The 12,253-nt window shown below is 35.8% G+C and overlaps 1 protein-coding gene across 1 annotated transcript in view; it reads right to left on the reverse strand.

The window, feature by feature from the left end:
• Nucleotides 1-603: 603 nt before the first annotated feature.
• The window catches only part of CPNE8 (copine 8), a 224,197-nt gene continuing 212,547 nt past the window's right edge, over nucleotides 604-12,253 (reverse strand). Inside the window, exons 19-20 of the mRNA XM_028113255.2 lie at nucleotides 9,009-9,082; nucleotides 604-792 (exon numbers count right to left, since the gene is read on the reverse strand). Coding sequence (XP_027969056.1) covers nucleotides 604-792; nucleotides 9,009-9,082 — 263 coding nt within the window. The remainder of the gene's footprint in view (nucleotides 793-9,008; nucleotides 9,083-12,253) is intronic.

Raw genomic sequence — 12,253 nt, forward strand, 5'->3', positions numbered from 1 at the left:
ACAATTCACTTACTGAGAAATATGAAGCATCTCTCCCTTCCCTTTATTTGCAATTGTATTTGTCCAGACAGTCATTCAAAGAGATATTGCTCTTGTGATTATAGCTATTGCAATTTAGAAGACAAAGGATTCAATATTCAAAACTCTTATTCTTAAGAACAGTTATAAAAGTATTGAAATTTAAAAAGTAGTAACATGTAAACATTGATACAGAGACTGCTCTCCTATACACACAGCAGTCAAGGACAATATTTGAGTTAAAAACAGTTTGTGCTTTTTCCCAACAATACATTGGAAATTAGCTGTTTCTGTCCCCCCACCCCCTGCCGCCAAAAAAAAAAAAAAAAAAGATTCAGAGAAGACATCCATATTTTGCTTCAAGCATTTAAACAATTTTTCTGTTGCTCATGCAACAACCATATTTACAGTTTTGGTTTAGAAAGAGAATTAATTTTGGATCCAAGAAAGCATATTAACCAGTACTGCTGAAACCAAACTGAGAAAAGTATCTCATTCCCTGGTTCATGACAGAGCACCAGGAGCAAAGCGTTGACTCAGCAGTTCTAACTGATAAATAGTTAACGGGAGCCGTTCGGAGCACAGTCAGATCTGAGTCTGTAACACATGTGTAGGCGGGGTGTAGGGCGGAGGCGCCGGGGATGGCTTGATTCCGCGGGCCCTCATGTAGGAAAGGAACTGCTCAGGGATCTCAGCGAGGACATCTTTGGCCAATCTAGCCATGCTCAGTATGTGGTTTCCGCTTCTGTCAATATAATCCCGGAACGGCACAAACTAAAACAGAGGTGAAAGAAAGTTATTTCAGAGACTTCAGCATGCTGTTTAATAGACACAAAAAGCAACACATGTAAACATTTAGTTGAGAATCAGAGAAGCCTGGAGGAATGGTTAGATGGATAATCATTACTGTGCATTTTCAAGAGATTTGATTCATTACGAACAGCTAGCTAGCTACTACTGTGACCAAACCTTTCTATGGTATATGCTTTATCTAAAAAGGGCTGTAATTATTTTCTATGTTTTTTTCTCCCAATAACTCCTGTCTCCTGGTCCCGACAGGTCCATCATCTTGCTATAGGTATTCGGTTTGAGTTCTATACCTCACCTGACTCCCAATAGGATAGAGCATTTACCTCGTCAGGGCCTGGTTTCCTACCAATGGAGTTAATACGTGCCGAAATCAGCTTTCAATGCAGAAACAGTATCCAGTGGAAGTAAAAAAAGAAAGTGTGTATTGTTGAAGAAGCCTAAACACATGTGAAGTGTTTTTAATTATTAGTAAAACATCAAATCACATGTCCCAGATACTGGTTTTTTTCAAATCTGTAATTTGGAATGGAAAAAAAAATAATTCAGCGTAAGATTGGTATACTTCTTATTGAAATATCATCATTCTTGTTTTTATATCATATAAAAATAATTGCTCTATCTTTACAGAAGCAATTATGTGAGAGCCATTATCAGCTCAACATTAAATACTCTGGCAGTAAATTGCCTGATTCTATCTTCATTTATGACGGTTACTTAAGTTAATAAACATGTGCTGTTTGAGGGCATTAGTTCAATTTGCCTTCAGAGACATGATGATTCTTGAAGCAACCTGGAAATTTTTGGAACCATTCATGTTGTGAACCCAGTAATTTTAGGTCTTAGAGAAAAGGCACTGTGAAGACATTTGAGAATGTTGAACAATTTCTAAGTGTAATATTTAACAGTTTGAGTTAAATCATTTTTTCTCCTCTAGAGAGAGAGCACACTCCCATCTCCTACTATACCATAAATAGACTCTGAGAAACAAACGGAGGGTTCTAGAGGGGAGGGGGGAGGGGGGATGGGTTAGCCTGGTGATGGGTATTAAGGAGGGCACGTATTGAATGGAGCACTGGGTGTTATACGCAATGAATCATGGAACACTACATCAAAAACTAATGATGTAATGTATGGTAATTAACATAATATAATAAAATTAAATTAAAAAATTATTTTGAAAAAGTTACTTTTGATTTAAGTAGCTACTCAAGATGTGCTTTCAGAAAAAACTATTATGGGGAAACAGGCTGTAAAATGGTCAGATTGCGACAGGTAAACCAAATTAAAATGTTAAGAAATCAAGTAGCAAGTGTAATACTTTTTATGCAGTGAACACAGTCTCTTTTAAGGAAGAGTAGAAAATTACTCCTTTCTTTTTAAAATAAGACATACTGTAGGCAGAAGAAACCTATATGACTATAATTTTACCCTGTCTTGCTAACCAGGAAGAAAACTCAGCCCAGCTTTTAGAAAAGTGGTGTAGAAAGGTGACCAAGTTTTCTCTTACACCTGAAGGTAGCTAAGCCAGGGTAAGAAAAACTAGTAGAGCGAATATAATCTTCAACTGAGAAGAGAGCTAAGGGGAGGTGAACTTGTGTGAAGTCAAATTATCTAACTTTGGACAAGACTTGACATTCTTAACAAAAAAAATCAAAGAGGTGTAAAAAAGGGTTTATTCTTTTTCTCTAAAACTATAATTAGAAAAGTGAGAAAACAGGAATGAATAAGATTGAGGATTAATGAGAAAAAGATATATTGCAAGAGCTTACTTCCTTCTTTTAAGGCATAGCATTTTACTTTTTTTATTTTATTATGTTATGTTAGTCACCATACATTACATCATTAGTTTTTGATGTAGTGTTCCATGATTCATTGTTTGTGTATAACACCCAGTGCTCCATGCAGTACGTGCCCTCTTTAATACCCATCACCAGGCTAACACATCCCCCCACCCCCCTCCCCTCTAGAACCCTCCATTTGTTTCTCAGAGTCCATAGTCTCTCATGGTTCGTCTCCCCCTCTGATTCCCGCCCCCTTCATTTTTCCCTTCCAGGCATAGCATTTTAAAAATAAACACTGGGTATGCTGAGTATCCAGTAATTGTCCCTTAAACTTTATTTTTAAGAGTTCAGTTTTTCAGAAATCTGTAGCTAATATATCCATTTGAGGGAAAGGATGGCACTTTTGGCAAGCAGTTGATCTCACCTATTGTATGTTTACCTCAACTTTGCTCTTATATTTTTCTTTGCCCCTTTACCTTTACTTCTACACCATGGACATAAAACTCATTTCTCTTTTTACCCCCTATTCTCCCCAACCCTGGAATTAGGATGCCCTGGTTCAAAAGCTGGTCGATCTCAGACAAATGATTTTCCACTCTTTGTTTCCATCTCCCCTTCTGAAAATGAGGATGATAATAATAATACCTGCTTTATTAGGTTGCTATATTAAGGAGGTTAACATGTACTTAAAATAGTGATCAACTCATAATATGTATTATACATGGTGGTTGTTTTAATCATCACTACTATTACTATTCATCAACTTATACATGTGTATATTCAATATAAATATAAAACTATGTTCTTAATAGTTTTCTATTTACATTTACATCAAACATTAAATATAAGGAATATCCTTCTCCATTTAGCTCTATCAGATTTAAGTACAATATCAGTGTTGTCTTCTAAGTAATTCCTGGCCTTTTTGTTATTTTAAAACACCCACTGCTTCATCTTTCCAGCAAATGCTAGGAGATGTGCTAATTTTTTTTTACTGAAGTAAATTAAAATTCATCTTTAAGAATGTTGTGATGCTCTGGGATGTCAAAACTTAGATTCACAACCACCCTTCTCATAATACATGCAGATCTACTCATATTTAAAAGATGTTCATAAATAATGGGTAAGAAAGAAATCTTAGTTTTCAGCTGAAGAGGAAAGTATGTATCACGTTTAACTTAGGCTTGTTCAGTGGGGCCATGGATTCTTCCTGCCCCCTTGAATATTGGGGGACCTTGCCCCCAGGGTGAGAATCATTGCCATAGAGAGTTCCTGTTGTCAACAGGAGTATACCTCATCCCACCTGTATGCTGGGAGTAGACAAAAAATGTTGAGAACTTTCTACTCACTAACTGAAATTATCTAAACCGTTCCCACAGGGACATTCAGCTCTTCAGTCACGTCACAAGGTACTCTCCTAAGCGAGAGATGAAAATCACAAGTGACTCTTCATTTCCTTTACCTCTTCTTCATGTCAAATCTTACAGTTGTCAGGACAAAAATATGCCCTCTACAACACTATTGCTCATATCCTTCTACAATCAGTTTCCCGCTCAACTTCTCAGGCCACTCTGATTATTGTCTTTTTTTTTTTTTATCATTCATTTCTGATCACCGTACCTGGGGACCTCCTGTTCAAAATAATGCTCACACATTTGTGGATGAGTGTTGTTCATTGACTGTCCCCACAAATTAACTTGGACCCTTAAAATGTTCAGTCTAGGGGGATAAATCAGTTTTAACTTTGCACGAATTTATCACATTCATCTGGAGAATACCAATAAATGCATTCTGTTCTGTAGAAATGTACTATATCCTTGATACTCTACAGATTTTTTTTTTCAGCATCCATCCTGTACAAGGAAAATGTTCCACATGACTGCTCTAACGGTTGGCTTTGCCTATGTGAAAACTACTGTGCAGAGCTCCGTTAGTGATTTTCAAGTCTAACCCTTCAAGGTTATTTTTCTCCTTTTAATGGAAAATATGATTTAAATATAATTTTTAAGGAAATGATAGGCCAACCAACAGCTGCATGCAGACAGAAGAAATGACATTACATTATACACAATGGCCAATTCATAGCACAAACAAACAAATAGGAAGCCTTTACATATATTGATTTAAGAAAATTACTCTTTTAAGTTTTAGAATAACAACCATAGGATATCATCTTGCTTACTATTTGTACTATAGTCATGAGATTCAATCTTGAGGCAATGAATATAATCACACATAAGGCTGACTACAGTGTCCCATGTCAAGGTACAGCTACTATGAAATACTGACATAAAAATGAATTTGCACTGGACTATGCCAACAGACAATCTAAAAATAATAACTAATATTGGCACTAATGCATTCATCGAGCAACTGGTAGGTAACAGGTCTTCTGCTAAAAGATTTATACAGTATCTCATTAAATTTTTATAAGCATGTTACCCATATTTTGAATTTACAGAAGAGGGAACTGAAACTTGGAGAGTTTAATTAACTTAGATCAGATGCTTATGAGTATCTATCATTTGAACCTAAATTGATCGAACCCTGAGACATGAACCACTACAGTAATATGAAAGGGGAAATAGATCCTAATAATCTTCACTAGACTACTGGCTTTTATGAGAGTAGGTGTGTTATAACAGAAAGAACACAGGTTTGGGAATCAGAACTCTGTTGGAAATTTGGATCTACCAATTTATGACTTAAATGATTTTGCACAAGTTGCTACCTGGGCCCGTTTCCTTATGCATAAGTTACTACAAGGCAAAAAGTGACCAGTATTTTTAGGAAGATATAAAAGTGGTATGTGAATAAACTCAAAGAAGGGAAATTAGTTTAGGTGTGCAGAGAGGGCTTTGGGCAAGGCTATATAATGAGAACTTTCAAAATGTAGGATTTTAATCAGCACAGATAAAGAAGAGTATTCAGGTGAAATAATAAGAGGAAATAAAAACAAGAACAATGGAAATGTGTGATGCAAAGGTAGTTGGTAGTCCTATTTGTCTAGACAAAGTGTGTGTGTGTGTGTGTGTGTGTGTGTGTGTGTGTGTGTGTTCAGCTAAAGAGGAAGATTGGGGTCAAGACATGGAGACTCTTATATGCGATGTTTAGGTTTTAGAATCAAAGTAATACACAATTTTGTTAAGAATTTTAGAATCAGACATTTTAAGGTTAAATCTTGACTCTACTTATTAGCTACATGACTATGGACAGGAAGAATTAAACCTCATTTCTTTTTTTTTTTTGTAAAATGTAGTAATCAAAGTACCTATATAAGGTCAATTAAGGATTGAGTGAAGTGATACTATAGCTCTTAGCCTGCCTAGCATACAAAAGGAGTTAATAAATGACTCAATATTATTATTATATGAAGACGTTGGAAACCACTTAAGGTTTGACATAATAATGAGAACTCCATCCACTACCCTCAACTTTCTGCTGAACCTCAGGTACCTTTGGCTTTTGTTATTATTTGCGGCCTTAGGCTTTTGTTTGCCCACTTAAAAAAATTTGGATTCCATTTGCAGTGCATTAACCTGATTTGCTTCAACATATAAGAAATTGGAAGTAATAAAAAGGTAAGAGAGCCTAAATGGACCCTATTTTCTGATAATATTTTAGCCAGCAGTATTTACAGCATCAATTGTGATGGCTTAGATATTTTCTGATGATGGAGATTGACAATTTTATCCTTGGTGTGCTCTTGTGACCCCATTATTCTAAATATTCAAGAGTATTTCTATTCTTGAAAATAACTCATTTAAAAAAAACATTTTACTGGATGGTGAAACCTGGAAAACTGTGATGGTAGAATATTTTTATTTTTTATTTCTTTTAGAGGGAGGAGGGGCAGAGGGAGAGAGAACATCCTAAGCAATCTCCACACCCAGTGCAGAGCCCAATGCGGGGCTTGGTCTCACAACCCTGAGACCATGACCTGAGCCGAAATCAAGAGTCAGATGCTTACCCAACTGAAGCCACACAGGTGCCCATCTGTGATGGCGGAATGTTTTTAAAACCTTACTTGAGGTGAGAGAGAATGCTAATTCTTCTTCAACACAATGTGATATGTAAATGATTACCTTGCTTACTATTGCTAAAAGACCGATCACCATTTAGGAACTTCTCCATGAAATCAGAAAAGGATCTATCAAATCCCCTTAAGTAAATGTAGGCATGTAAGTCAAGATGTCACAGTCATTCAGGAGGCTACTAATTTTCTGGAGACATTTTAATTTCTTATTCGGTATCTGTAAGATCCAACAACTCTTCAGTTCAACTTTGGTAGAATCCCTTGAGTATTTAGTTATATCCCCAGGTGTCTTCAGAATCGTTGGGGATCCCAGTGTTACTGTAAGGTGGGAGACTGGTCTCAAGGACTCCGACTTTCAAGAAGAAACATGATTATATGGATATATACCTTATACTGATATGTAATATTTTCATGTTTACTTCCTCTGAGACTCACAACATCATGAAAAGAGAAGATCAAAGAATTTAAAGTCTAGAGATAATGAAATGAAGGTTCAGAGAGAGTTACTGACTTGTTCAAGATCAGAGTGGCAATATTATAATTTCATAGATCTGGGTCCAATCTCAATATTCTGCCCAATGTAGTATATCTGTTGAGAGACTACTTTCACAATCAAGGACATTTTATAAATGCTAATAGGCATGACTGTTGCTTGTCACTAACATAACAGATCATTCCTCTTAAAGGAAACCTTAACAATGCGGGCAATCTTAACTACCCTTTACAGAAGAAAATAGTAACACGTTTCCCTTAAGCATCATCATGATGCCATGAGATATGAGCATGCCTCTACTGATTTTGTAAAAATGCATTACAATAGCAACATAACACATTCTAAAGAACTTCAAATTCATACTTCCCTTCAGTAATTTGATTTTTTGGAAACTGTGAGTCAGAGCTTTTAGATAAAGTGTAATTACTTAGACCTATAATTATGCTAATAAGGTTAAGGTGAATAATCATGTGTCTAATTATGAAAACAAAACACCATGGGATACTTAAATAAATGACCACATCATCCTGTTCCTTTTCTCAGCTGCTTTTAACCTAATCATTCATGTGTGTGAGTGCTTTTTACTCTACCAAGAACGTTAGGTTAAGAAGTTTAAATCATATTTAATTATCTTTTTTAAAAAACTGTTATACAGATGTTTCCGTTTTAAAATTTATTTTTGCTGCCTAATAAAGAACAATGCTTTTTAAAATCTTTATCAATATTAATCTTCATACCAACAAATTTACAGATTATTTTATATTTCTCCCTCAAAGTATTTTAATCAATTTTTGTTGTCTTTTACTGAGTTCTATTTTGGAAATGTATTTTATCTACATGATCTTACTTAATCTTTACAACAATGCCAAAACACTGAAATTTAGAAAGCTCATTCAAGTTATCACAGTGAATAATTTGGGATTTGAATTAAATTCTGCAGGATTCCGAATTCTGTGAGAGTCTCTTAAGGACTGTTCTTTGGTTGAATGTATAGGTTGTTATTAAGGAGATAATACTGAAGTCCATTGTTTGCTCCTTCAAAACTTTCATAGCGTGTGCTGAGACCTTTGCTTTCCCATTTAAAAAGGTGTACCTCCAGCTGCTTTTCCCTTGTAAAAACCTAAAGATATGGAAACTAATAAGTAGCCATTTAGTTGAATTAACTACTTGCTTTCAATGATAAATTTGAACTATATTGATTGGCTGCCTCCCTTCTATTCACTCCCAGAATAGTAGAACAAGTGTAGATCATATATACAACATAAATTATTATGTTATTATTTTGTATTATATATATTATTATATGATCACATATCATATATCATCTCTATATAATTACATATAAATTATATATATAATTTATATTTTCATATAAATTTATATATTTATATATAATTTTAAGATCTATTTCTCTACTTTTCTAACCATAATCTAGGGAGAAATATGAAAATATCTAGTTTTGGTTTGTTACCACTAAATTTATTTACATTGAAATGTAATCAGGTGTCTTAAAATATATTTAGTCTTTGTTGAGGACTAAACAATGAATAGATAAGCATCATTAAAAAGTCTGTAATGTTTCTAGCTTCTAATTTTACCAAAGATCTCAATGATGATACTTTCTGGTAATATTAAAGTAGGAAAAGACATTTATTAACATTTCTATTTTATATATAGTGAACCTGAAATACAAGAGAGTCACTGGGTACTTATTCTAGGGCCTACTTGCCATGCATCTCATAGACAATCAACTGAATAAAGTAAGCAGAACCTGAGAGTCCTGCTTTCAGTGTAATTTGTTTATTTACAAATCAGAGCTGACAGGTTCCTCACAATGAACTAAATAAATAATTTCCATTAAATTTCTTACCTGTACAATATCCCTTTCCGCATATTTTCCCCTGGAGGAAACTCTTACATCATCTCCATCCAATTCAACCATCGCTTGAAAATAAAATAAGACCATTTATCCAGTGCATTTCCACCATGTACATAAACAATGTAGGTGATAGGAAATCAAGATGTCTGAAGTAGCAATGCATCCTGTGTCAAGGCAGAAAGCTTGTCGATCCTTTCATCTCCTCAGTCATTCTGCCATGAAACTTAAATTTTACAACTGAAGAAAGCTAGCCAAGACCCCATGTGACCTTTTGCAAGATGGATGAGCCAGTGTAGTATGGGTATAGCTCCCATCCTAGAGGTTCTCAATTCTGGGTTATATGCTTACATGACTGATTGGGCAAGTGATGCTAATCCATTTAACTCTTGTTGTCTTTCTCATTTAAGAAACTTGGCTCTAATCACAGAATTTCCAATAACAATTTGAACTTTATGTATCCATATTGCCCAACTTCTACTTTATTAATGGATTTTAAGACAAAGAGGGATTTGCTCTGCCCTACATTGATTGGATAAAGTATGGCTTTCTGAAGTGTGATTTTTTTTTATTGTGGGTTAATAAATAATTTCAACATTAGATAGATCAGCTGGTATTTGTGAATGCTGTGATATAAATGGACAGCTGGTAATAAAGTAATGTTATGCTGCAATTAAGAACATTTTCCAGAGTTTATTAAGTTTTCAGTGAGAATTCTCTAAATAATTAATTACACGAGGAATGCTAATTTGTGTTTAAAGTATAATTCTACTACTTATAATTCATTTTGTATGCACATGACATTCACCAGACTCCAGAGGGCCACTTGCAATTATAATGTTTGCCTCTTCACCCTCCAAAAACTACTGCTCAGGCAGAATACAATCCTCACCTTTTCATTATTTTCTTCAGTGCTTAGATAATGCATCTGGGTTAAAAACATTGTTTTAAATTTTACTTTTCTACACATGTTCATGAGCCAATGTCTGGGCTGAAACAAGTGATCATAAATGATAGAGCCACCACTCAATAATGTGCTTAGACATACATGTCATAATTTAATAAATGTGTATATTATCAATAATAAGGAAATTAACTTATTTGAAATACACAAGATCTACAAATGAGCAAAGGGAAAAAATAAAGAGTGAAAGAGCGAGCGAGAGACAAAGTAAGAAACAGACTGTTAATTAAGAGAACAATCTGATGGTTACCAGAAGGGAGGTGGGTGGAGGGGATGGGGGAACTAAGTGATGGGGATTAAGGAGTGTGCCCGTCGAGATGAGCGCCAGGTGTAATATGGAAGTGTTGAATCACTATATTGTACACCTGACACTAATATTACATTGTATCTGAACTAAACGGAATTAAGAAGAAGAAGAGGAAGAGGAGGAAGAGGAGGAACAAGAAGGAGGAGGAAGAGAAGAAGAAGGAGAAGAAGAAAATTACAAAAGAGCTATTTTTCTTCCATACTTATTAGGAATGTAAACAGGAGAAGTCATTACGCTCAAATACTTTTGATAGTTAATTCCTTCCTTTGGTTTAGTTTTGCTTTCAAAATTTTCGTACGACTCTGAGACATAAATGTACTGCGACAGTGAAAAGCCAGCAATTGCAGGAAGTTCTCCTTTACTCTCTAACAGAAAACAAGAATTTGATGATAATCTGGATCTCACCTTCCACAATCCCCTACAATTTCCATCGGTCTTTGTGAATGCTTCATTCCAATTAAGGAAAATGACAGTTATTCAGGCAATAATGTATTAGAATGTGATCCTATAAAATATCGCCCACTTTTCAGCTTGCCCTTGGGGTTAAAAAGCTGCAGGGAGCAAGAATCTGAGGCTACGCTTTTGAGAGCAAGGAGAAAAGACACAATGTGGAAATGGTGGAAGGGTCCTGTTGACCCTTTGGGTTTTCATCTGCTCCACAAGGAGCCTGAGACTGTAAGCCCCAGTTCTCCACAAGTACTTCTCCTTGGAAAGAAACATTTATGAGAGAGAATTGCACTTCTTTCTAGCCATGGGAGACACAGTGAGATTAGAACCCTTTCTATTTCTCCCCTTCTACTAACTCAGATCAAAGCAGGTAGCCCGATGCTGCTTTAATTTGATTTTTGCCTTTTAAGGATAAAGAAATCCTGCCTTGAGAAAACTTTCTTCTCAATGAAAGTGCTTTATAGAGGAGAAAAATCACTGGAGGAAAATTACACAGAGAGTTTTAAATTACTCTTATTAAAATACAGAAAGGAGACATTTGAATACTCATTAATCTAATAGTTTATTCCAAATTCCTCTACCTTCAAAGAACAGATGACAAGTCTGCCTTTCTTGCCCATGCAAACAATCTTTCTTGTTGAAAGTATGCAGATGTTGGATTTAGGTGATTAACTGATAAAATGTGCAAGTTTTATCTCAGTCTTTCTTTATGTCGGCTTCTATGTGTGATATATAAACTTACTCTACCGTAGATATGGAAGTGCCGAGAGAAAGGCTCTTCTTGACAGGACAGCACAAGCTGAATGTAAGTCACAGATTTTCTATAAGAAACATGAGTATTCTGTCCTTTTCTTATTAGCCATGGAGAGTAGAGAGGTATTTTGAGAGAAGTGAAAGAAAAATACTTTAAAGAAGCATCTGTGGGGGCACCTGGGTGGCTCAGTCGTTAGGTGTCTGCCTTCGGCTCAGGTCATGATCCCAGGGTCCTGGGATCGAGTTCCGCATCGGGCTCCCTGCTCCGCGGGAAGCCTGCTTCTCCCTCTCCCACTCCCCCTGCTTGTGTTCCCTCTCTCGCGGTGTCTCTCTCTGTCAAATAAATAAATAAAATCTTAAAAAAAAAAAAAAAGAAGCATCTGTGTTTCCTAGTGGAACAGTCTACTTGTCTAGTACTGTTCTGGAAGAGTTTCCATCCTATTAAAACTTTTATCATGGTGAAAGCTGAAGGCAGGTGTCGCAGGACCCTACTTCCCTGTCCCCATGTTTGCCAGAGGAAAGTGTCACTCTGATTCCCAGGAAGGAATTCTACTGGGAAGGCAACTTCCCTCTTTGTCTACAATCTTCACTCTCTTTTCCACGTGGAAAGACGACTGACTGATTCATGGGATTACTAAAATGAGAAGGGACTGACTTTGAAATCCCTCTCACTAGGAGCAGCCTATCCTCAGTTTGAATGTAATTTCTCCCTGTGCTGTGATTAATAGGCCAGGCTCTGCCCTTGTAGAGAGGATAAAACTGTCGATA

The sequence above is a fragment of the Eumetopias jubatus genome, unplaced genomic scaffold, assembly GCF_037043125.1.
Source record: "Eumetopias jubatus isolate StellerSeaLion01/CBP00866 unplaced genomic scaffold, mEumJub1_p1.0 scaffold_8, whole genome shotgun sequence".
Taxonomy (NCBI): domain Eukaryota; kingdom Metazoa; phylum Chordata; class Mammalia; order Carnivora; family Otariidae; genus Eumetopias; species Eumetopias jubatus.